Source organism: Canis lupus, chromosome 25 (genome assembly GCF_011100685.1).
Source record: "Canis lupus familiaris isolate Mischka breed German Shepherd chromosome 25, alternate assembly UU_Cfam_GSD_1.0, whole genome shotgun sequence".
NCBI classification, from domain to species: domain Eukaryota; kingdom Metazoa; phylum Chordata; class Mammalia; order Carnivora; family Canidae; genus Canis; species Canis lupus.
In genome coordinates, this window is record NC_049246.1 from 15,316,501 (window position 1) to 15,342,986 (window position 26,486).

The 26,486-nt window shown below is 41.0% G+C and overlaps 1 protein-coding gene across 3 annotated transcripts in view; it reads left to right on the top strand.

The window, feature by feature from the left end:
* The window catches only part of SACS (sacsin molecular chaperone), an 89,592-nt gene that overhangs the window by 39,243 nt on the left and 23,863 nt on the right, over window positions 1-26,486 (top strand). For 2 of the 3 annotated variants that reach the window (XM_038573481.1, XM_038573483.1), the window contains exons 3-9: window positions 2,850-3,000; window positions 7,126-7,213; window positions 8,161-8,246; window positions 16,415-16,526; window positions 21,397-21,543; window positions 23,827-25,309; window positions 25,938-26,029. In XM_038573481.1, coding sequence (XP_038429409.1) covers window positions 2,850-3,000; window positions 7,126-7,213; window positions 8,161-8,246; window positions 16,415-16,526; window positions 21,397-21,543; window positions 23,827-25,309; window positions 25,938-26,029 — 2,159 coding nt within the window. Of the gene's footprint in view, window positions 1-2,692; window positions 2,742-2,849; window positions 3,001-7,125; window positions 7,214-8,160; window positions 8,247-16,414; window positions 16,527-21,396; window positions 21,544-23,826; window positions 25,310-25,937; window positions 26,030-26,486 lie in introns of those variants that run through there. The other variant, XM_038573482.1, reaches the window with a different exon arrangement.

Here is a 26,486-nt window from a genome sequence, read left to right on the forward strand (position 1 = left end):
TTGAACGACCTCATTCTGGATAACTTTATTTTCCTGTGTTTCATCCTGTCCTCTTTTCACATGTCAGTTCTTAGAAAGGAGTTCTATGGCCATCTCAGCTTTTCCTCTCTTATCTTATCCTGCCCCAGCTTCCTCTCTCCACTTTTAAATAGTACTTATCCCTACTTGGCTGACATCATAGGATGAATTTATATATTGTCTATTTGTTTATTGTTGTCTTCCGGATTCCCTAGAGTGCAAGCATGAGATGGGGACTTTGCTTTGTTGTCATTTAGAAATGTATCCTTCTAGGGAATAGGAGAGGTTTAGTAAATAGTATCTGAATGACTAAACAAATGATTTCCAAATCTATCTTTTTTTTAAAATATTTTATTTATTTATTCATAGAGACACAGAGAGAGAATGAGAGGGAGAAGCAGGCTCCATGCAGAGAGCCCGACATGGGACTCGATCCAGAGTCTCCAGGATCATGCCCTGGGCTGCAGGCGGCGCTAAACCGCTGCGCCACCGGGCTGCCCCCAAATCTATCTTTAGCCTTGACATCTCTTTTGAATTCCAGATTTACTTGCATTTCCCATGCAGAATAATCCTTTATTTTTTAAGATTTTATTTATTTATTCATGAGAGACACAGAGAAAGAGAGGCAGAGACACAGGCAGAGGGAGAAGCAGGCTGCTCGTGGGGAGCCTGATGCAAGACTGAATCCCAGGACCCCGGGATCACGATCTGAGCCACCTAGGTGCCCCTGCCTCACTACTTGTGAAATCCTCTCCATCAGGATCATTCCTTTCTCTTATGGCTTCACCTCTGCACCACATCATGTTTGCCTGGCCCCCTAGGAGAGAGCATAAGGAAAGCAGGTGGACTTGGAGGTTATTGAAGGATTTAGGTGTGGAGGATCTCTCCTGGCGGAGTTGTGCTGTGCCATGTCAGAAGAGTGAGAGCTCATTCTTTCTACCTGCTGATATTGTAATGCATTTGCATGTATAGTCTTGTCTGATTGAAAAAGTAAATATTCGTCCATTAGGGTTTTCTGGCCTGATCTTATATTGAATTAGCTATTCTCTAATTGATTGTGCCAAGTGGGGAAAGAGCTGCAATGATCTACAGACTTTCCCTTCTAAATACTGTTATAGGAGGGATGGAATAGATGTATAGGTACTCTATTACTACTGATATCAACTTCTAAGTAATATTTTTTATGGAGGGGGGAGTAATAATTGAAAAAAAACAGCAATTAATATCATTTTTTGGGCTAACACTAAAATTAAGTCTATTCCAGGTATTTAAGCAAGAAACACAAGTTTACTTGTTCAGGACATAGCTTTGAATTTTATTAATAGATGTTCCCCCCCCCCCCTTCTTGCAATGCTTCTCATCTATACCTATGAGAAATCAGAGGAAAAGACATTTTCTGCAGCTTCATTCTGCAATGTGCACTTTTTTTTAAATTTTTATTTATTTATGATAGTCACACAGAGAGAGAGAGGCAGAGACATAGGCAGAGGGAGAAGCAGGCTCCATGCACCGGGAGCCCAATGTGGGATTCGATCCCGGGTCTCCAGGATCGCGCCCTGGGCCAAAGGCAGGCGCCAAACCGCTGCGCCACCCAGGGATCCCTGCAATGTGCACTTTTAAGTTACAAGGCAACGTTTGCTACTCTTGGGTGATGCCATCAACTTTAAGGCTCTGGTTTCTGATCTCAAAGAGCTTGCAGGCGTGATGGGAAAACACTGAGGCGACCACCGACAAAAGATAATGTTGCCCGAATAAGTTACGTGCATCTTAACATGTCACGGGATCTGTTCCTGTGTGTTCTTGTGTTCTCATCTATTACTTTCTTACTGGCTCTCCTTCCTCTGGCAAACTGAACCACTCACTGATCCTACTTCTGTCCTTTAAAAACAAACGGGAGACCGTGAAAGACACTTGTGTTCTGCAATCCCCACGTTTCCCCGCTGTGCCTACCTAAGAAGTCACCATAAATCTTATTTGGAGATGTTTCCAGGGATTGAAAGGCATCAGAGGCGAAGGAGACGTAGGCCCTAGGAATGTCCAGCTCTGCCTTTCACGGTACTGTTGAGGTCCGCCGGGGAAAATACACGTCTTCTCTGTGTGTGTGTGTTCTGCATATACAATTAAGTGTTTCAGGTCCTCCTGGGCCCCGCGCGCTTGCAGACCCGCGCGCCAGCCTGCAGACGCGGGCGGGGGCGGGGCCCGCGGGAGGGGCGGGGTCTGCTGACGCGGGCGGGGGCGTGGCCCGCGGGAGGGGCGGGGTCTGCTGACGCGGGCGAGGGCGTGGCCCGCGGGCGGGACGTGGCCTGCAGACGCGGGCGGGGGCGTGGCCCGCGGGCGGGGCGGGGTCTGCTGACGCGGGCGGGGGCGTGGCCCGCGGGCGGGGCGGGGCCTGCTGACGCGGGTGGGGCGGGGCGGGGCGGGTGGACCGCGCGGCTAACGGTCCCGGCGGGCGCGTGCCCGCGGGCGGCGCCTCCAGGGGCTCCGCTGGCTGGGAGCGCGCCGCCGCTGCTCGCCCTGGCCCCGCCCCGCGGCCGCGGCTTCCTCTCGCGTTTCCAGCCCGGCCCGTGCCGCGGCTCGCGGGGCTGTGGCTGAGCCCGGCCGGGGCGGCGCCCGCCTGCGCCATGAGGATCCCGCGCTGCCGGCCCGCGCCGGGGCTCTGGGTGCGGCGGCGGCGGCCGTGAGCGGGCGCGGCGCTGGGCGAGGACGCAGGCGATGGGGGACCGGTAACGCTGCCGGGGCGGGGGCGGGGGCGGGGGCGGGCCGGGCCGGGCCGGGCCGGGGCGCTCGGCCCCACGTGGCCCCCTCTGAAGGTTCCTTTGCCTCTCGCGCAGGTGGCTGCGGGTGACCGTCCTCCCCGGCTGCGTGGGCTGCAGGACCGTGGCGGCTCGGGCGTCCTGGACCGTGCGCGACCTCAAGGAGCGCATCCTGGCGGAGACGGGCTTCCCGGCGTCGGAGCAGCGGCTGTGGCTGGGCGGCAGGGAGGTAGGGCCGCCGGCCGCCGTCCGTGCTCGGGCTTGCAGCGCGGCCCCTCGCTCTCCGCAGGCTCCCGGCCCGGGGACTGAACGGGCTCCGTCCGGTGCCGCGGGAGGCAGACGCTCCTGCAGTGCTCACCCTGGGGGTGATGCTCGGGAAGCAACAGGAGCATCACCGTTGGTTGTAACTCACCATTCCAGCGTTTGTGGCCCCCTGCCCGCCCCCTGCCCGCCCTTTTGTCTGAATCTTCACTTCCTGAAATGAAGATACTTTTTCTGATGGGCGTTACAGCCGAGAGGGTTTTCGTTGTTGTTGTTTACTTGTCTTGAAGCGACTTAGCCATTGCTCTTTTTTTTTTTTTCCCCCCCCTGATTGTGTCGTACGTTTCGCTGGGATTAATTTCAACTTTAATGTCTTAGAGGTTTCCCCTTAGTTTTGAATCACAGACATGTAGGGTTGAAAGGATCTTCAGACTATATTATAGAAGCTATTATTTTGAGGACTGCATTCCCATGAAAACGTCTGAGCTGAAAACGAATGAGATCAAAACCTCGGAAGATGGGAGTATTTCATATTGTCCTATATATTTTTTAAGATGACTGAAAAAACAAATTTTCTCAAAGGAGGAGTTAAATGGGGGCATTTTACCGAAAATTAACATACTCCGCATTTTCTGAAAAGTAGCTTACTCTTTTATCTGAATAAATTTCTTCACTTCTAATGTGCTGAAAGATCATTTCCAGTATTTAAAGGAGGTAAACATGTTAAGTATATATGGAACACTGAGCCATGCAGAATGACGTTTCAGGTGTTGGATTTATACCCAATACAAACTGATGAAGTACTTGATCCCTGTGACTTTTAATCCCTCAGTGTAATCCTGACCTTCTATGTACCTGGGTCCACACCATGGGCTCTTGAGCACTTAGACACAGGTTTCTAGATAAACTGCTCTTCTGTTCCTCCACAGCTCAACCCTCCTTGCCAGCTTCCCCAGGTGTTTGGTGGCATGCAGACAGTGACTTGATTGAAGACTGTGGACAGAATTGAGGAGCAAAACTTGTCATCCTTACCTCTTTTTCTGGGCCCCCCTCTGTCTCTTTGCCTTGCTGTGTCTACTCTTCTGGTTCTGTACCCCCTTTTTTGGTTACTCCTCTGGGTCTACTCTGTCATCCTGTCCCTTAACATGTGGTCATACTGTCAGGCTTCTTTGTGGCTGGGTCGTCATCAGAAGTGTTTTTGGAGATGTCTGTGCAGAGCATTGATAGTGGATGGTGAATGTGGCTGTGGTGCATCAAGCGTTTCAGACTGAGTGGGGGTGGGTGGGTCGAGGTCTGGTTAGGACACTTGTGCTGTCTTGAGCTAGGGATGTTCTAGACTCTTGACTATAGAGGGGAAACCGAAAGGAAAGAATGTATGGGAGACTTTATAAAAGGTATGCTGGTTGCAGTTTGGCACCAGATGGATGTGCACATGTGTGCGTGTGTGCAGTGTAGTGGGGGTAGATGTAGAGTAAGACAAGAGGGTCTTGCCAATGTTGTTCACAAGCCTTGAGTCAGACCCAGAGATAATGGAATTCTAAATATGTCAGGGTGGGCAGGACACAGAAACTGTTGACGGCTCCTTGTCAACTCACTGGTTTTGGTTGGTATTGGACAGAGTAAGCAGAAGGCGCTTACTCAGCCCTCTGTCTTTCTGGGTCACCTATGCTCCTCCTTCTCCTTGTCTCTCTTTTGCTTTCCCTGGCCTAGAAGTGGAATTTGTAAGTTCTTCACTGTACCTCTGGTCTCATGAAGAGACTGAGCTATTAGTGATAGCTGTGCATTTTCCTGATCCAAATGTGGTCGAACCTCAAAGCAGGAGGTTTGAAGTATTACTTAACTTCCTGTCTCTTAATTGATCAAAAATGTCCTTTCTGTCAACTCTGGAACCTTAGGACCTCCTTGTGCCCTTGACCCCTGAACAAGGGAAGAAGTGTCAGGGTGGGGGTGGAGGGGATCCAGTTGTAATTAATATTGTATTGTTCGCTTAGTAAATTGGAAAGACTTATTGTTTCATAGTAAATGAAAATGAGCATCTCTGAGGTTTTTGAGGGAGGTTAAGGCTGGCATGGACAGAGATCCAGATGTTCAAATCCTTTAATAGTCACTCTGTTTTAAAACAAATGTACAAATACTTAAATGGGTAACTTTTAAGATTTCATTGCTTCTGGAGATGAATAGGACTGTGTTACTTTGCTTGGTTGGAGTGATTTAGGTTCTGGGAAGGAGAGAGGCCCTAGCAAAATCCCTGAATCTTGGCAGACTCAGGAGGAGAAAGCTGATAGCACTGCTGAGGTCAGTTATCTGTGCTGCTTGATTTCTCTTTGGGAGAATCACTTCCCTATACATAGGCCGCTGATCACCGTCCACCAAAAGCATTCATTGACTCACATAGCCAGTTCTCTTTTTACTAACATGATTCTACTCTGTGCCTTCTTCCCTTTCAAGTCGTCTTTAAGACCTGCAGGCTACTTCCTGCATTAAAATTTCCTTCCATCCTGCCTTTCTTCATTCATATGTACCTTAGCTATTACTAAATTGGACTAGTAATCCTTGGCTTATGCATGGCTATCTTTTAGTAATTAATCAGTTAACTAACAGAATGAACCAAGATGACATCCAACTGGACACTGGGAACACTTGATAGTTTATATTTACCTCTGTGCTTCTTGTCCCCAGCCCGTGTGCCTGTTTCTTTTCCTGTAGCCCTTAGTGTTTATTATTCTGTTACCTGTTTTTGTAGTCTTTTTAATAGTTTTCCTAAGTGTGTGTATATATGTGTATATATAATATACACCTGTGTGCATATATATCCACATATGTGTATGTGTATGTCTATAACCTAAATATATAACCTGCATGTTATACTGTTTACTTTTAGTTATTTATGAACTTTATAAGAAGCTTGTTATTCCATATGTAGTAAACCCAGAATTAGCTTTTTTTCACTCAATATTATGTTATGAATATTCACCCAAAGTTATGTGTAGTGTAGTTAGTCCATTTTTCATTACTGTTTGATATTCCACTCTATTAATATGTTCCAGAATTAGGGTTGCTGCTAAAAGTTTGGTGGTTAACAACACAAAGTAATTACTGTACTTTTCAGGGTTTTTTTCAGACTTGCTTTAAGATTCAATGGGAATATGCATATGAAAGTGCTTTATAAGCTGGAAACTATAACAAAGTGCTCAGATTTGTAATTTAGAGATGGGGACTAGAATGAAGATGATACACAGAAAAAAGGAGACATAAAAAAATGCAAGAAATACTGGGAGTCTGAGCATTGGAAATGAAGGAAGAGCAAGTCAGGTCTGAGAGAAATTGGGGATGGGCATGCTAGACCCTGGAGGGTAACTGGGCATGTGGTTTGCAGAGAGAGAGAACTTCTCCCCACCTGTTCCCTCTAAAGTGAAAAGGTAGAAGGTACCACTGTTAACTGAGATACAGAGTAAAAGATGAGAGATAAGGGTTTGGAAGGAAATGCAGTGAGGCCACTTTTGACAGGTTGAGCTTTAGCAACCTGGAGGGATGGATATCAGTGTGGGGTGGGTGGCAGACCCTTGGAGATTCTGAATGTTTGATAGGGTGAATGATGTCATTCACACACACCCTGTTGAGGAGTATAAGTTATGAAGGCGATTCTGCAGCTGAACTTTTGAGTAATGTTTTGCAGACCGTTGACCTGTAAGAGACCGTTCCGTAGTAGCATGTGAGTGACCACTGGGGAGACAGTTGATCTGGCTTTGGCTCTGCCTGGGACACTTTGGAAATGGAAAAGAATGATGTTGATGAGCCTGGTTCATCATACAAATTTTAAGTTATTTTAAAGCAGATCTTTATTTGTAATTATTTAAGGAAAAGATCCTTTAGGTTTAAGTTAAAATCCTATAGGTTAAGAAAAATCCTTTAAGTTAAATAAGATGTTTGACTAAATTTCCGTCCTTTGAAATACTCACTTCTGCAGAGCAACTTATTTCCTGATAAGTACAGTTAAGCATTATTTCTTAAGTGAAAAAAAATTGAGATAGTTTTGGATGTACTGTTTTAGAACCAATATTACTTTTCATACATGTTTTTTTCTTTTTTTCAGTTATCTGACTGGATCAAGATTGGAGATCTGACTTTAAAAAATCATCATCTTTTTGTAAACCTTCAATCAAGAGGCTTGAAAGGGGGAGGTATTACATTGACTTTACCAGGAGCACATGCCATTTTTAGTTGCATAAAGATTATGTTTTAAAAGTGAATGAAAATATATTCCACGGGAGGTGATGAGGGGGTATCAGAGCTGGAGTAAAAAGGGCGGATAGAACTAGTGAATTATAAGAATGCATGGAGTATCATCCTGTGGTGCAGAATCCTACTGGGGCTTGGTCCTGGTGTCTGCTGTGCCAGAATGATGCAGATGAATTTGTAGTGATGATTTCATTATTTTAAGCACAGAGTTTTTTTTTGTTTTTTTTTTGTTTTTTTTTTAATGATACGGAGTTGGTTTTTTTTGTTTTGTTTTGTTTTGTTTTGTTTTTTTCTGTGCATCTGAAAAGTTGACTTTTCTTTCCCCATCCTCTCTATACTTTCCTATCACCAGCTATCTGGAGGCAACCTGATCAGTCAGTTCTAAGAATCTCTGTTAGGAAATGCTTAAATGTATTTGAACTAGACAGCCACTGGGACAGTGACTATGGCGATCTCAGAACAATCAGAGAACATTGGTTGAATTTGAGAATATTAACAATGCCATAATAGACACCTATCTCTGGCTCATTGTTTAGTGGCAAAGTACACAAAATATGCCATTTACTTCATTTGCTTTGGAAAATGGCAACAATCCCTGCCCTCCCCATGCTCTTTATTTTTGAATTACTAATCTTTTGTGATATATAGTCTATTTTTGAACTTTTTTAAAACTGGAATTTTATAGCTCAGTTAAAAATCTTGAGATTCAGTAAATTGAGTCTGCTGTGCTTTCTACTGAATCTGTTTAGTCAGGTAGATTTTTGTACCTGAGTGCTGCAGTATAAAATGTATGAAGTCATCACTTGTATAATTTTACTATGTCTTGGAACCAAATAACACGTTGGATTTTTTTTTCTAAGTAATTTTTTAAATGTGTCCTATATTTTAGGTCGATTTGGTCAGACAACTCCACCACTTGTTGACTTTCTCAAGGACATTTTAAGAAGATATCCAGAAGGAGGACAGATTCTTAAGGTAGGACATGTGTTGTGTGCCTTTACATGTGTGAATTTACTTTGATAAAAATGAGACAGATTAAAATGAATTGGAAGTTCTAGAAGTGTTTAACTTTTAAAAAATTGTGTCTAGATTTAAATAGCTGTATCTGTTTCCCTCTGTGCCTGCGTGTATATGCTGGATAGGATGGGTTGAGAATGCAGCCATTGTAAACACGGGAGGTTTCAGAGGCAGAGGGACTCACTAAGTCGCTGTGTGCTGTGAGCGAGCGAACACAGTGTTGCTCTAGGAACACTTTGTAATTTTATGTAAGTGTATAGTGTAAAGTTATAAACATTATGTGAAACATCATGCAGAGCCTGTAAAAACCAACCAGTTGACCAAATGAACAAAATAATGCAAGACTCACATGCAGAAATCATGAACACATTTGACCTCTGGTTTTAGAGGTTTGCTTTTTAGGAGAATTTATTTAATAGGGTAATGATTTTAGTTATATGTTTCTCTTTACAATATATATTTTTTTAGTTTGAATATACTCCTCAAAAACTTAAAAAAATCCAAAAAACTGAACAACCATAAAAGAAAGCAATAGAAGATATAGCAAAATCAGGTTTTGCGTTTAAGCTTAATGAGAAAGCTCCTCAGTTAATTGTCAAAGTAGATCAACTATCATGCATTTTTCTTCTTGTTAATTTATGTAGTGTTTATTGCCTTTAATATCTTGGCCCTCATATTTTCTAGTTTGGATGCTAAGTTTTTAGAGTAAGGATTAGGCGTGTTTAATTGAATTTAAGTAGTCATGCTCTGATAGGCACTGATTGGGGGGGGATTGCTCCATCATTCGTGATTTTATTTTTTTGGTTTTATTTTTATTAATTTTTTTTGGTTTCAGGAGTAGAATTTACTGATTCATCATCACTTATATATAATATCCAGTGCTCATCCTAACAGGTGCCTTCCTTAATACCCAGCACCCATTTAGCCCATCCACCATTCAGTTCCTTCCATCAAATCTTGTTTGTTCTCTATCATTGAGTCTTTTATGATTTGTTCTCTTTTTTTCTTTTCCCACACATTCATCTGTTTTGTTTCTTAAATTCCATATATGAGTGAAATCATACAGTATTTGTCTTTCTCTGCCTGACTTGTTTCACTTAGCATAAAACACTCTAGCTCCATCTTTGGCATTGTAAATGGAAAGATTTCCTTCTTTATGCTGGCTGAGTAATATACCATTGTGTATATATATGCCCCATATCTTCTTTATCCATTCATCAGTCGATGAACACTCTCTCCATAGTTTGGCTATTTTTGATAATGCTGCTATAAACAGTGGGGTGCATGTACCCCTTTGAATCTGTATTTTTTGTATCCTTTGGGAAATTCCTAGTAGTGCAATGGCTGCCGCTAGGGTAGTTAAAATTTTAACTTTTTGAGGAACCTCCACACTGTTTTCCAGAGTGGCCACACCACTCTGCACTCCCACCAAGAGTGTAAGGGGGTTTCCTTTTATCATCCTTGCCAACTTCTCATTTTCTGAGCTGTTCATTTTAGCCATTCTGACAGGTGTGAGGTGGTATCTCATCATGGGCTTTTTTTAAGATTTTATTTATTTATTCATGAAAGACACAGAGAGAGGCAGAGACATAGGCAGAGGGAGAAGTCGGCTCCTCACAGGGAACCTGATGTAGGACTCAGTCCTTGGACCTCTGAGTCACGCTCTGAGCCAAAGGCAGATAGATGCTCAACCACTGAGCCACCCAGTTGTCCCTAATTGTGGTTTGATTTGTATTTCCCTAATGATGAGTGATGTTGAATATGTTTTCATGTGTCTGTTAGCCATCTGGACAAAAATGTCTATTTATGTCTTCTGCCCCTTTCTTACCTGGGTTGTTTTTTGGGTGTTGAGTTTGGTAAGTTCTTTATAGATTTTGGATACTAGCTCTTTATCTCATAGGTCATTTGCATTTCCCATTCCATATGTTTGTTGCCTTTTAGTTTTGCTGATTGTTTCCTTCGCTGTGCAGAAGCGTTTTATTTTGATGAAGTCCTGATAATTCATTTTTACTTTTGTTTCCCTTGCCTCTGATGACATATCTATAAGTTGCTACAGCTGAGATCAAAAGGGTTGCTGCCTGTGTTCTCTGCTAGGATTTTGATGGTTTCCTGTCTCACTTTTAGGTCTTTGATCCATTTCAAATTTATTTTTGGATATGATGTAAGAAAGTGGTCCAGTTTCATTTTTCTGTATGTGGCTGTTCAGTTACCCCAGCACCATTTGTTGAAGAGACTGTTTTATTTCCATTGGATATTCTTTGCTTTTTTGTTGGGGATTAGTTGACCATATAGCTGTGGGTCCACTTTCTGGGTTTTCTGCTCTGTTCCATTGATCTCTGTGTCTGTTTTTGTGCCAGTGTCATACCGTTTTGATGATCACATCTTTGTAATAGTGCTCGGAGTTCAGAATCATGTTGCCTCCTGCTTTTCTTTTCTTTTTCAATATTACTTTGGCTATTTGGGGTGTTTTGTGGTTCCATATAAATTTTAGGATTGTTTGTTCCAGCTTTGTGAAAAATGCTGATGGTGGGGCTCCTGGGTGGCTCAGTTGGTTTAGTGTCTGAGTTTCAGCTCAGGCCACACTCTCAGGGTTATGAGATCAAGCCCTGCATCGGGCTCCATGGCCGATGGGGATTCTGCTTGAGATTTTTCTCCCTCTCCCTTAACACCCCTCTCTCTGCTCACATGCGCACACATACTCTCTCTAAAATAAACACATCTTAAAAAAAGGCTGGTGGAATTTTGATAGGGATTGCATTAAATGTGTAGATAGCTTTGGGTGATAGAGACATTTTAACAATGTATGTTCTCTCAATCCATGAGCATGGATTTTTTCCCCCCATTTCTCTGTGTCATCTTCAGTTTCTTTGATAAGTATTCTATGGTTTTCAGAGTACAGATCTTTTACGTCTTTGGTTAGGTTTGCTCCTAGGTATCTTACAGTTTTGGTGCAATTGTAAATGGGATCAATTCCTTAATTTCTCTTTCTGCTGCTTCATTATTGCTGTATAGAAATACATCAGATTTGCTTACATTGATTTTTATATCCTGTGACTTAGCTAAATTCACACATTAGTTCTAGCAATTTTTTGGTGGAGTCTTTTGGGTTTCCTACATAGAGAATCCTGTTGTTTGCAGATAGTGAACATTTGGCTTCTTCCTTGTCAGTTTGGATGCCTTTTATTTCTTTGTGTTGTCTGATTGCTGAGGCTAAGACTTCCACTACTACGTTAAATAGTAATGGTGAAAGTGGACATCCCTGCCTTGTTCCTGACTGTAGAGGAAAAGCTGTCAGTTTTTTACCCATTGAGGATGATATTAGCTGTGGGTTTTTTGTATATGAGCTTGATGATGTTGAGGTGTGTTCCCTCTATCCTTACTTTGTTGAGGGTTTTTATCAAGAATGAATGCTATATTTTGTCAAATGCATTTCTGCATCTATTAAGGAGGTCATATGGTTCTTATCCTTTCTTTTATTAATGGAGTGTGTCATATTGATTGATTTGTAAATATTAAACCAGCCCTGCAGCCCAGGAATAAATCCCTCTTGGTTGTGGAGAATGATTCTTTTAATGTACTGTGAGATCCTATTAGCTAGCATCTTGTTGAGAATTTTTGCATCCATGTTCATCAGGGATATTGACCTTTAATTCTTTTTAATGAGGTCTTTGGTTTTAATCAAGGTAAACTCTGGCTTCAGAGTTTGGAAGTTTTCCTTCCATTTGTATTTTTTTGAACAGTTTAAAAACAATAGGTATTAACTCTTATTTAAATATCTGATAGAATTCCTTTGGGAAGCCATCTGGCCCTGGACTTTCGTTTTTTGGGAGATTTTTGATTATTGATTTCAATTTCTTTGCTGGTTATGGGTCTGCTCAAATTTTCTATTTCTTTTGCAGTTTTGGTAGTTTGTACGTTTCTAGGAATTTGTCCGTTTCTTCTAGATTGCTGAGTTTGTTGGCACATAATTTTTCATAATATTCTCATAATTGTTTCTATTTCTGTGGTGTTGGTTCTCATCTCTCCTCTTTCATTTGTGGTTTTATTTATTTGGGCCCTTTCTCTTTGCTTTTGATAAGTCTGGGTAAGGGTTTATCAATTTTATTAATTCCTCCAAAGAACCAGCTCTTAGTTTCATTGATCTGTTTTTTTGTTTGTTTCTATATCATTTCTCTCTGCTCTAATCTTTATTATTTCCCTTCTTCTGTATTTAGGCTTTATTTGCTGTTGTTTGCTACTTCCTTTACACTAAAGTTAGGATGTGTGAGATTTTTCTTGCTTCTCGAGGAAAGCCTGTATTGCAATTTACTTCCCTTTTAGGACTGTGTTTGCTGTATCCCAAAGGTTCTGGACTGTCTTTTTTTTTTTTTTTTTAATTTTTATTTATTTACGAGAGACAAGAGAGAGCGAGCGGCAGAGACATAGGCAGAGAGAGGCAGGCTCCATGCAGGAGCCTGACGTGGGACTTGATCCCAGGACTCTAGGATCACACCCTGGGCCAAAGGCAGGCACTCAACCACTGAGCCACCCAGGCATCCCTGGACTGTCATGTTTTAATTTTCATTTGCTTTTGTGTATTTTTAAATTTCTTCTTTAATTTTCTGGGCAATCTATTCATTCTTTAGTGGGATGTTCTTTAATCCCATTTGTGATCTTTCCAAATTTTTTCTTGTGGTTGACTTCAGGTTTCATAGCATTGTGGTCTGAAAATATGCATGGGATGATCTCAGTCTTTTTCTACTGGTTGCAGCCTGATTTGTGACCTAGTATGTGATTTGTTCTGGAGAATGTTGCATATGCACTCAAAAAGAATGTGCATTCTGTTGCTATAGGATGAAATGCTTTGAATACATCTGTTAAGTCCCATCTGGTCTAGCATGTCATTCATAGCCACTGTTTTCTTGTTGATTTTCTGCTTAGATGATCTGTCCATTGATACAAGTGAGGTCTTAAAGTCCTCTTACTGTCATTGTATTATTATCAGCGAGTTCCTTTATGTTTGTTATTAATTGATTTGTGTGTTTGGGTGCTTCCAAGTTGAGGGCATAAATATATACAGTTGTTAGATCTTCTTGATGGATAGACCCCTTAATTATGATATAATGCTCTTCTTCATCTTTTGTTACAGTCTTTAGTTTAAAATCTAGTTTATCTGATAAAAGTATCTACTTTGGCTATCTTTTGGCAGCCATTAGTGAGGTAGGTGTTTCTCTACCCCCTCACTTTCAGTCTGTAGGTGTCTTTAGGTTTAAAATGAGTCTCTTACAGGCAGCATATAGATGGGTCTTGTTTTTTGGTCCATGCTGGTACCCTGGGTCTTTTGATGGGAGCATTTACTTCATTTATATTCAGAGCGATTATTGACAGTAATTAATTTAGTGCCATTGTATTACTGGTAAAGTTGTTTCTGGAGATTTTCTCTGTTCCTTTCTAGTCTTTGTTGCTTTTGGTCTTTCTTTCCCACTTGAAGAGTCCCCTTTAATATTTCTTGCAGAGCTGGTTTAGTAGTCATGAACTTGTTTAGTTTTTGTTTGTCTAGGAAACTCTTGCTCTCTCCTATTCTGAATGAGAGCTGGATAGAGAATTCTGGGCTGCGTGTTTTTGCCATTCAGCAAATTGAATATACCACTGTCTTCTGGCCTGCCAGGTTTTTGGGGAGAGATCTGTGGTAAACCTGATCTGTTTCGCCTTATAAGTTAAGGACTTTTTTCCTCTTCTTTTAGGATTCTTTCTTTGTGTGTTTTGTGAATTTGATTAGGATTTTAATAATGACAGTAAATTGGAGCAATTTAAGTTCACATTTCAGAATAGGCATCAGTGGTTTACAGAAGGTTAGTTTGAAAACTTTTGTAGTAAGGTATTAGGGCAGTAAAGATGGGAAGAGTGTGGTTATTGTGTTGTTGGGGTGACAGAGGTGAATGGAGTATTTTTCTTTCTTTCTTTCCTTCTTTTCTTAAGATTTTATTTATTTATTCATGAAAGTCAGGGAGAGAGAGAGGCAGAGATATAGGCAGAGGGAGAAGCAGGCTCTTCACAAGGAGCTTGATGCAGGACTTGATCCCAGATCCTGGGATCACACCCTGAGCTGAAGGTAGATGCTCAACCACTGAGCCACCCAGGCATTCCAAGAATACATTTTCAATGAAGATTTAGTTGGTGGTAATGGGAGTCGGGGCTCATCAGTTCATAAGTGAGTGAGTGAGGGCTGTGGGGATACAGGGCAATGGTCTGAGTGAGATCTTTGTATACCTTACAGTTAGGGAGCAAGCAGCTGATAGTCCTCCCAGGGTGTGTACTGTGTGTGCTGTGTGCGAGCCAGCTCAATATAATCTTGTTCTGTAGATACTGTAGTAGAATTCAGCCCTTGTAGGTTTAATTAATAGGAATCTTAGAAATACCTAGACCTAAATACCACTACCTTTCCTGATGTTTGTGGAAACATGTCCACAGATATTTTACTGACTTGCCCAAAGTCATGTGCAAATTGGCACATTTATTGCCTCTTCTCAGAGTCAGTTTGAAAGCTATCCCTTGAGAAACAAGTATACTATCTTGTTTTTTGTTCAGCTGGAAACTGATAGTTGGGGTCTGAGACTTAGGGTTTTATGTTCCATTTTCTTCATAACTGCTCCCTAAAATGCACATAAATCACAAATAGATACTCAAATGAAAACAAGATCCAACCTCGAAAGTCCTATCATTTTATAGGTAACATTGTATTTTGCTACCCATTTAATTCTTTTTTCTGTCTTTTATATTATAAAGTCCTAATGTAAGTAAAATTGCCAATTTTTAGGAATTCTTTTAGACTAAATGCGATAGGGATTGGTCTTAAAAATCTTTTGAGAGATAGGCAGATGTATAAATAGGAGCAGTTTGTAGCTGATGATGTAGATAAGGGCGTGGTTCAAAATTTCTTGTTCCAGGTTCAATAGCAGATGGGCTAGGACTCCCCAGCCTTTCAGCGCGCACTGGGTCAACTAACACCATACCATATCTCAAAACTAGCTCTCCACTTCTGCTCTGTCCCCTCACTCAGTCTTCTGTTGTCTCAGAGCCTGTGGGCACTGTGTCCCTTTCCTGTCTGGTAAAGGTTTTGCTGTTGGCATTGCCGTAGGATCAGTATAAGTTCTCCTCACTTCTTATCTGTCTTCACTGCTCCCTCCCCTCATTTAGGGTGAATAATACAAGGTGAATATAACCATTTGATTTGGTTTGATCTAAGTCAGAGCTCATCCAGGCAGTTGCCTTACTAAATTTAATCAAGGCCCAGAATAAGCAAGAAATATTTTCTTGAGTTCATTTCAAGTTTGATGATGATGGCATTGGCTTTAAGAGTTGGACTCTTATTTCAGAGTCTGGTGCTCCCTTCAAATGAACCAGCGCCCAACATGTTGTTGGTAGGCATGCCAAAGTGATAGGGGTTGTGAGACTGTGAGGATGTTTTTGCAGTTGCCAACGGGCGTGATTTTGCAGTTTGCTTTTTTCTTTCTACGTTGCGGAGGTGCGACCGCTCATCCACCAAACAAATAACATTACTATCTTCTTTATGAGAAAGGAATGAATCAGTTCTGACTGTGCAGACGCTTTCGGCTCTAGTACAGGGGAAAGACAGGTTCATCTCTCAACTTCTCAAGAATGCAGAATACTAGTGGGTACATTAAGACTGGTACATTTTTCCTAAGAGAAAGTTATCTTGGTAAGGAAGTGATAAATCGAAGTCTGTGTTTAGTCACTGCTTTGAGAATAAAGTACCTGTCCCAGAAAGAGAACAGTCTGCGCAGCTCTCGGAAATGGAATAATTTCTTTTGAATAAAGGCCTTGGGTAGATCATAAATAAGAGAGTTATAAATAGTCTCAGGATTTGTATTTGGAACTAGGAGATAGCAAGTCAAAAATCACATTTTAGGTGTATGATCAGAGAAAGACTCAGAAGCTCTCAACCATATTCTCGATGCCTATGACAATTACTTGCAGTCATATCCCCACTGCATTTAAAGGTAATGATGCCAATAGTGAGTTTCTGTTACTTAAATACAATTACTTTTTAAATGTTATGGGTAAATTCAAAGATGGGTGGTGGATTACTGTATTATTAAATTTTTTTTGATATATTTCTTGATTAGGAACTAATTCAGAATGCAGAAGATGCGGGGGCCACGGAAGTTAAATTTTTATACGATGAAACTCAGTATGGAACGGAGACTCTTTGGTCAAAAGATATGGCACAATATCAGGGTAAGAGTCAGTAATTAAGGACAAGTTTCATTTTTTGTGTTAACAGGTGATTTTTAGTGATTTACAGTACTCTGATACAGTCCGACTGCCAGTTATTTGTCCTGCACTTCTTGGCATACTTAGTTCCACTTTTTCAGATGCATTTCTCTGCTTTTGATGGGTAGGAGTCCAAGTCAGTATCTTTAGAGAACAAAGTAAAAATCTTGAAACTCAAAGTAACAATGTAAATGCATGGGCCTCTCATTCTATTCAGTGAACTTGTGAGTTATATCATTAGGAGGACAGAAGGACACCCTTTCCACAAATATACCACTTCTCTACATTTAGAAGGAAGTATTCTTTTCTACTTTTACGGTACCCTTGAGCTGTTTTGATGTGGGGTGGGAAGAAGGATTGAAGGAGATGAGGGAATAAGGATGATGAAAGGAAAGACAGTAAGAACCATGACCAATAAACTGCTGGTTCCTTAGTCCTACTCTGACGTGCTGTGTTCAAAAGAATGTCTGTAACTGAGTGCAATGTAAAAGTCAATAGGATGATACACACCATACATACGACTACATGTGATTATATGTAAGAGAATGACTACATATGATAGAAGATCATTGAAAATAAGGATTGGTTCAGATGTTCCTGAGTAATACTTGTAAAGAGGTGTAAGTCATATATTTTTGAAAAGATGTTTTATGATTTAGGAGAGTAATCAACATTAATGGTTAAATACTTAAACGTTATCTATTTAACATTATAGCTGATACATTCATTCTTTAGTCAGATTTGTGATAGCCAAGTCACACTTGTTTGTTGTGTGAAGACAGACCTAATGCACCAGGAGGCTGCATTGTAGCCCTGACCCCTCCTGTCTTGGTGATGGGGGCAGGCTGTCTCTCTGCCATCGTTCAGTTTTATAATGAGAGGAGTACTAAGCCAGGAGTCCTGGTTCTAGGCTTCCCTGATTTATTGTAGCCATCGTTGAAAGATACCAGGTGTGGATAGGAGGATCCTGGTCCTGCACAGGCCCTCCACAAGGCATGTCTCCACTGGGCACCGATTTACCTGCCCTCACTCTGACCCTCATATTTACTTATCATGATTAAATGGGTGGCCTGGCCCCCGCTTAATTTCAGTCTGCTCTTCTATACATGGTAATAAGAATAAAATCTGCCTCCAAGTTATTTTTTGGATAAATGAGCTCATTTGTGTGATACTTTTATGTTTGGTGTCACACTGATATTATTATGTGTATACCGTAGAGTCATAAAGGTGACAGTGTGAGGAGATCCTAGAAATGTTTTGCATCAAACTCCTTCCTAAAGTCTATGATTTTTTGTTTCTAGCCTTGACTTCACTTCTTTTTTTAAAAAAATATTTTAAACAAGATTATTTAACTGAATTTGTGAATAAGTGCAGTTGACCCTGGAAAATTGTAGGGGTAAGGGGTGCCAACCCCCGTGCAGTCAAAAATCTATGTGTAACTTCTGATTCCCCTAAAACTTAACTACCAACAGCCTACTGTTGACCAGAAGCATCTTATCCATAACATAGTAACCCGTAGTTTGTATACTATATGTATTATATACTATATTCTTACAATATGCTAAACTAGAGGAAAGAAAATGCAAAAAAATCATTAAAGAGAAAGAAAACACATTTATAACACTTATCAAAGAAAATTGTTGTATAATCCATGCAATTCAAACCCGTGTTCAAGGGTTGGCTGTATTTAGAGAGAGTCTCTTCAAAGTATTTTCAGATGAACTGATTTAAAATGAACCTGGACACATAAAAGTAGTGAGAAATGATCTTTTATAGCTTTATGTAACATGAGGACCCTATATGCTCTTGCATATTTGAGATTGTCCTTCTCTTACGTTCAGATGTCAGTGTTCAGATGTCAGTGTTATGTTAGCTGGTATCATCTTAGATCTTAGTTTTGTTTCCCTTTATTGATACTTAGTTATGCAGAAGAGAACTTTTCAGTTCACCTTGTTTTTGTTCTTTTTTATATAATCAGATGACAAAAGGCTCAGTCTGTCAAATTGAAATGCATAGGAATGAGGAGATTGCACCCATTTTCACACAATAAGGATTTCAGAGATGTGGTTAATGAAGAGACATAGTGAAGGAAGTGTGGAGAAGTCTTGGACTCCCAGCACCTCCCCTAGGTCCATTCATGCTGTGTGGGACACAGCTGGGCCTACAGTTAGCAGAGGTGGACTCTGAGTGATGCATGCAGGCCTTCTCCTGCACAAAAGGAGCTGTTTTAATCATAAAAAAGTTCATGTTTTTCTCTGATAATTAAATAGCTTGTGACTTTTTCAGGGAGTTCTGTCTCATAAATCTATAAATTCCAGGTTTACTTAAAATAAGGAGGTTCTGTAAGTACCCACTAGGCTCCCCTGCTAGCAGGTAGTGTTAGTGTGTTTGCCCAGAGATCTGTCATAAGCATTTATACAAGGAGATTTGGCTGGGTTCTCTCTCTCTCCCTATTCTCTTTTAAAAGGAGAAAGTAGATTGCGGGCCTGCTGCTAACCTTTCCTTCCTTCCTACATAACTTTTGTTTGAGAAAATTTTCTGAAGAGATTTATTTTGTTACTTCACTCTCAGAATCCAGAGGCACCCTTTCAATCAGGGTGGATTAGGATATTTTGGAATTGATCTGCAAGGTGGAGGTGGAGATTCAGTGAGATTCAAGATTAAATCTCCAGGATGAGTATGATTCCAGGATGAGTATAATCAGATAATTCCATGATTAAAATCGTGGACTAAGAACTGGATTATACCTGCTAGATGTAGGAGCCAGTGAAGAGCGAAGCATCTAGCTGACTCGCCCAGTTGTCTGCTGGTTGAGGTGGGCTCGTCGGAGCGCCACCTGGTTCAGACACTGACTAGCCCCTGTGTAAGGCATGCTCCAGAAGCCAGTGTACAGGGCAGTTCCATGATAGTTCCTGGCAGTTCCGGGTGACGGGTGGTTGTCACCTGTCTCCTTCCTGCTAGGAGCTCACTGACGGTGTTGGACGGGAGACAGTTTTGGTGCGTCAGTAAGGCTTGGAGAAGGAGGATGTGAGGAGGAAATTCTTATTTATGAGAAGTACTACTTTGTTTGAATTTGTAAGAACCTGCATCTATTGTTTTGTAATTTGACAAATGTTTTGTAAAAGCAGCTGGGCAGCAAAGGGTTTTCGGGTTGACAGTGGGAAGGAAGGGAGGTCTTCCTTCAGGCGGGTAGCTCTGCTCTGCTTCTGGCAGTGTTAGTGGCGTGTTCGCTGCTGGATTTCTGATTCCCTTCCGTAGCCCTTCCAGTTATGCAGGTTCTCTCCAGATTCTGGTCTCGGTGTTCGGCGTTGTGAGTTTCTGTGGTTCCCGTTTCTGTGTCTTCATAGGTATTTTTAGTGGAGGTTTGGAGTTGGCAGGACCAGACACTGTTCACCAGATGCCACTCTCGACTGGCTGTCGTTGGCTATCATTGGCTAATAGGATACTTACTGTATTAAGATTCCTGTAGTAATATCTTGCTAATTGTAAGTACTCACTGCGTTGGGTACCACCCATGACTCCAACAGGAACAGGATCTGACCGTTCAGGCGTTGACTCTGTGCTAGGTGTTGTGCTTGGCCCTCCTTTGTACTGTGTCATTTGAGCTCCCACACTTCTTTGCAACGCAATACTGTTCTCCTTACTTTATAGATGAGCAGACGAGGAGACTGAGCCTTCAAGACTTCCTTTTGCCTGAAGTGATGCAGGTGGTAACGGTAGAGCTGGGTCTGAAATCCAGCGTCTGTTTCAGCTACCACATGCTCCTCCTCGGAAAGGCCTCGCAGTCTGGGCGACTCTCCTGTCCATTCTTACACTATTTGACACACAGCACCAGGCCATTTTTGTAAAACAGGCAGGGGCCAGTGTCCCCGTATCTGAGCTCGAATTTATAGGCGAGTGAAGAGAAGCTTCTGGGGGAGCTGGGAGGGCTCTCTTTGTTCATGTCGGTGGGAGTTCCACAGGTTTCTTCACTTTGTAAGAATTCATCGAGCTGTACACTTAGGATCTTTGCACTTCATTGTATGTTATATTTCAGTAACTCTTTAAAAGAACAGTGTTTTAAATATGAATTACTATAAACATATTCAAAGAATGTTAGAGATTCTGAAGTTTCAAAAGGGTGTTCTAAAAGTATTTTGAATTATCAATTCACGTTTTAAATTCAAATATTTTGAGTTTTAATGATGACTTTTTAAAGGAATGTTTTGGAGACAGGGTAGTATTATTCCAAAGTGCTGATTTTAAAATCTGTCACATTAATGATTGTTTTAGTTATACAGGTAATGGCTTGTACAGAAAAAATCCAGAGGCTGACAAAAACAAGTTGATTGTTTATTATTATTATTCAGGATTATTTTTCTCCATATGAAATAATATATTAATAAGGTTTCTTAAAATAGCAAGTCTCCTTAGTACATTTATAGGTTATTCCATTAAAAAAAATTAAATATGCCATTTAGGAATAAATTTTATATAGTAATAGTATACTGTGATTAATTTCCTTGTTTGCTCTGTGGTTTGGATGTCTAAGGATCATAGCATCCTTAATTTTTCCTTTTTGGAGTTTTGGCCAGCAATATTTTTTTCTTTCTGCTAGCAATTTTTACCATTAAGTTTGTGTTTTTATTTTTATTATGAAAATTGGAATTATAGTGTAAAATCCGGTAATTCCATTCACTTCTCTTATCTTTTACGGAATAAGCAGTTTTATGTAGGGGAAGCTCTTGGAAGAGGACCGAATGCCATGGCTTACTTCTTTCTGAATACCTGCATGTGTATTTTACTTTTAAAAAATTTTTATTATGTTTCTATGCATGTGCATTTTAACACCCAGGGCCAGCTCTGTATGTATACAACAATGCAGTTTTCACTCCAGAGGACTGGCATGGCATTCAGGAAATAGCAAGAAGTAGGAAAAAGGACGACCCCCTGAAGGTTGGAAGATTTGGAATTGGATTTAATTCTGTCTATCATATAACAGGTATAGTATTTGGTTTTTCAGTCATGGTTGTGAAAATTATTTTAACCTGTCTTTTGTAATTTATTTGGTTAACTTTGGAGATGATACTGTTTTAAAAGGCATCTTTTTCAAATTCTCTGGCAGCAGCAAGGAGTATGCCAGTGAAATACCAATGTGTTTTGAGTTTTCTAAAGTTGCCATGGTCAGTATACCAAAGTTTCCTCATGTGATGCTAAAAGTTAATGTCATGATCTGGTGGGCTCAGTGTAATAGTATATATTAATCCATTTTATATGAGATTTGAAACGTAGCTCTTGAAATGCCTACACAAATTGTTTCTGCTCTAAAAATTTTACACTGAATATCTTTGAGTCAGACAAACTGATTTTCACAGATTTTCTTGTACATATCTTTAAATACTAGGAGATTAAAGAGAAAGTATAATGCTCAGTAGTACTGAATAACAAAGTGAAGATCTTTGATTCTGGTTTCTCAACAATTTCCTCATAAAAATTTTGTTCTTTTTAAACTTTTGAGTATTGTAAAGATTACTTTTAAATCATGCTTGTTTCTAGAAAGAATATGAGGAGTCTGGTTCAGAGTTACATAAGAAGTACTTGAAACTCTTCCTGTAGATATCTCTAAGATGGCTATTCTTCCAGAGTCAAAGCAACCAGTATTTACCATAGTTTGTGATAAAAAGTTTTTTGTGGAATTGGCACTTGGCTGTGGTTTAGTTTCAAACTCTGCATTTTGAACTTGCAAAAGAGAGACTGAGCTAGCTGGCAGAGCTATAGCTATAGCTTGGGTGACCATATAGTTTATTGTTCAAACTGGGACACCCGTCAGAGTGGAAGAGGGTGGGTGGTATCATTCCCTAACAGCTGACCTGAATTGGGGCTGTCCTTGGCAAGTGGGACATTGAGTCACCCCCATTATAAGGTTGGTTTTAGTAAGCCTATATTTTTATTGCATTTACATTATTATAGTATATTGTATAACACAAATATATTAAATTTATGTCACAATTATACATGAACGTTAACGTTGATGTGTTCAACCATTTTCGAGTTACCCCTCAGGTGTGTGACATGTGGAAGTTTTAAAATTTTATAGGGGCATGCTTGTGAGTTGCCTAAACGTGGAGACTGTTGTGCAGGAATGATTTTGTAGTCAGAGAGTCTAGCTGACTGTGAACGTCTGCATATCTCTGGATGTTCCTTGCTTGAGAATGAGCATGTTGATGTCAGACAGTATTAACTGGAGTGCTGTTCTATAATCTGAGAATTTGCAAAGGTCATGCGTTATGCTTTACAACCATCAGGAGTCTCTGACATAATTTCAGTAATGGGAGTGCAGACACGATGTAAAGGGAGTGTAGCCCAGAGTGCCATCCCACCACATTGTTGATCGATTGAGTGGCTGGGTTGGTGGATGTCACATTTCCCACTTAAAATATCTGAAATTTTAGGGGTCCGTGGTTGTGACGGCTCTGCCTTATGTGGATAACCTTAAATATTAAAGGTGCTAAAGGTGCATGAAGGTTTGGTGCTAAAGTCAGCATGTGAGGCAAAACCTGTCAAAACTTATAAGGACTTGAAGTCCTTATGAAGGCACCATGGTGAAGAATTTCTCTAAGTAGAGAGCACCTGACACATCTAGTTTCTCTGCCAGTGTCTCCGTATTCTGTCTGTGGTTGAGAAATAAGCGAAATAGTTGCTCTTGGCTTTAGGAGCCATACTATACAAAAAATGTGTCTTGAGCAGCACTGGGTTTAGGTTCTGCATGGTGAGGTGTGCTCAGTGTGAGAAGCACAGGGGTGGAGGCCACCTGGGGGGCTTGTGAACACTCACTCCAGGGCCTTTGCTAACTGAGTTACATGGTGGGCAGAGTCACCTGTGCTGTGATTTCTCTCCCCCTCTTTTCAGAGAATCTGAGTAAAATTTTTATTTTGAGCATAGGATGCAACTCTTTTGTATAGTTGTGTTCAGGTGGCTGTGGAGGCTGAGTACAAATATACAGATACCCTTTACATATTTAATAGTTTAGTAGGTATTTCACAGTAATCATTTCAGGTTTCTCTGCCTGGTACTGACTGATTCAAAAGCGAAATTACTATATTTCATATGCAGAGAATTACATTTCTGAAGCTAAATTTAGTTTGTTATTAGATAAATCTGTGTTAAAGTCACTTTATGGTTTATGCTTTTCCACATACGATATCTTGATAGTAGCTATGCATCATAGTTACAGCTGTCCATTAAATTTCAGCATCAATCATGACTGTTGAATTTTTCTTTACAGATGTTCCTTGTATCTTTAGTGGTGATCAGATTGGGATGCTAGATCCTCATCAAACGCTTTTTGGTCCACATGAATCAGGCCAATGTTGGAATCTCAAAGATGACAGCAAAGAAATTAGTGAACTTTCTGACCAGTTTGCGCCATTTATTGGCATTTTTGGAAGCACCAAGGAAACGTTTGTAAATGCCAATTTTCCAGGAACGTTTTTCCGTTTCCCTCTTCGCCTACAGCCTTCCCAGCTTAGTAGTAACCTCTACAATAAGCAGAAAGTTCTTGAGTTGTTTGACTCCTTCAGGGCAGATGCAGACACAGTGCTGCTCTTCCTGAAGAGTGTGCAGGATGTCTCCTTACATGTCCGAGAGGCCGATGGAACTGAGAAACTGGTGTTTAGGGTGACTGCTAGTGAAAATAAGGCCCTGAAACATGAGCGGCCCAATTCTGTAAAGATCCTGGAAACTGCAATAAGTAACTATTGTAAAAAGATTCCAAGCAATAGCATCACCTGTGTCACATATCACATAAACATAGTTTTAGAAGATGAGAGCACTAAGGACGCGCAGAAAACATCGTGGCTGGTCTGTAACAGTGTGGGCGGGCGAGGGATTAGCGGTAAACTTGATTCTCTAGCTGATGAACTGAAGTTTGTCCCAATCATTGGAATAGCCATGTCTTTATCGAGAGATGATGAAGAAAAAGGAGCAACAGCTGATTTCTCAGGAAAAGCCTTCTGTTTTCTGCCTTTGCCGCCAGGTGAGGAGAGCAAAACAGGCCTTCCAGTTCATATCAGTGGGTTCTTTGGCCTGACTGACAATCGCAGAAGCATCAAGTGGCGAGAGCTGGACCAGTGGAGAGACCCTGCAGCCCTGTGGAATGAGTTTCTCGTCATGACTGTTGTCCCTAAAGCCTATGCGACTCTCATCTTAGATTCCATAAAACGTCTGGAGACCGAAAGGAGCTCCGATTTTCCCTTGTCAGTTGACCTCATCTATAAGCTTTGGCCTGATGTGAGCAAGGTCAGGGTGCACTGGCAGCCGGTGTTAGAGCCTCTGTTTAACGAGCTGTTCCAGAACGCAGTCATGTATTCCCTTAGCAACCAGTGGGTCAAGTTGGAGCAGGCTTACTTCTCGGAACTGGACGAAAGTTGGGAATGCACGAAAAGTGTGCTCAGCTACCTCCAGAGCTCAGGGAAGCATATTGTCAAGGTTCCCCCCAACCTCGCTGCTGCCGTTCAGCTCGCTGCCTCCAGTGCCAAACCTGTGAGGAAGGTGACTCCCGCCTGGGTGCGGCAGGTTTTGAGGAAGTCTGCGCACCCCGGTGGTGCCCAAGACAAGCTTCACCTTCTGGAATTCGTGCTTTCTGACCAGGCCTATAGTGAACTTCTGGGCTTAGAGCTGCTGCCTTTACAAAATGGAAATTTTGTGCCCTTCTCCTCATCCGTATCAGATCAAGATGTTATTTATATTACCTCAGAAGACTATCCAAGGTAGAGCTCATGCTTCTGCAGTGCTCGTTCCCTTGAGGGCCCCTCCCCCCTTCCTCTCTCCCCCTCCCTCCCTCTCCTTTATTGTGAAATCCATTGCTCATCCATGTAGATTTTGTAGTCAGGAAGACTTTTGCAGAAATCCTTTGTTAAACTATGGTAAGGCACATTTTTACATCCTAAAGTGAAAAAGCATTGAAATGTTGGTCAGCCAGAAACGTACTGAACAGGTGTTTCTCTTGGAAATCTCAGTAACAGGACCCTGAAAACAATGGTTATAAAGTACTAATGATAACGAAGTAAGATGTGTCTATAATGAATTATTTTGATGACATTTAATGAGGATAGTACATTAATTTAACTGAGGATGTGTATGTCATCTCAGAAAATAAAGGTGATTTTATCTAAGATGTTTAGACTACTTGGACTTGGATATGGTGCATGAGGCCACCATATTTTAAAGTGAAGCCTAAGTAATATTCAATCAAAAAAGTATTATAGTGTGATTTGGTATGTGCATTATAATTCTATGTAAAATAGAACATTTAACTGACTTGAAATTACAAAATTGAATTACTTTACCTTAGAATCGTTAGAAGGTTATAATTGCTGTGTTCCTTTCACTTTTTAGGTCCCTTTTCCCAGGTCTTGAAGGAAGGTTCATTTTGGATAGCTTGAAGCCTCACCTCATCGCTGCTTTAAAGGAAGCTGCCCAAACCCGAGGTATTATAGTTGTTCTGTTGTTTTTTTAAATAAACCTATTGCTAAAAATATTAAGTTTTTATAAGTTTTCTTTGAAGTTGAGCCAATATGAAATTGCCAAGAGTTTTCCATTCTAGACCTGTAAGTTAGCAATTTCAGTTGGTTCAATCTAACGTAATTGTTAGATTTTAAGGCATTTCAGTACTAGATTCTAAAAGAGTCCAAAAGTCGGGTATTGTATTTCAGAACCTCTTCTGTCATGGGAGGGTGGTATACACGTATGGTAATTTCTTACACAACTTTTAATGCTTTCCCATTTCCTTTCTCACATGCACACCTAAGTCTCCCATTTTGTAGCCCGGATAGTAGTAGCACAGATGTTGTTGATTGGGTTGCATGGAGACGAAGAGGAAAGTTTGATTCCAGGTCAGAAGCTCATGTGTGCGGGGAGCTTTGGTCTTGCACCTGCCAGCTTTGT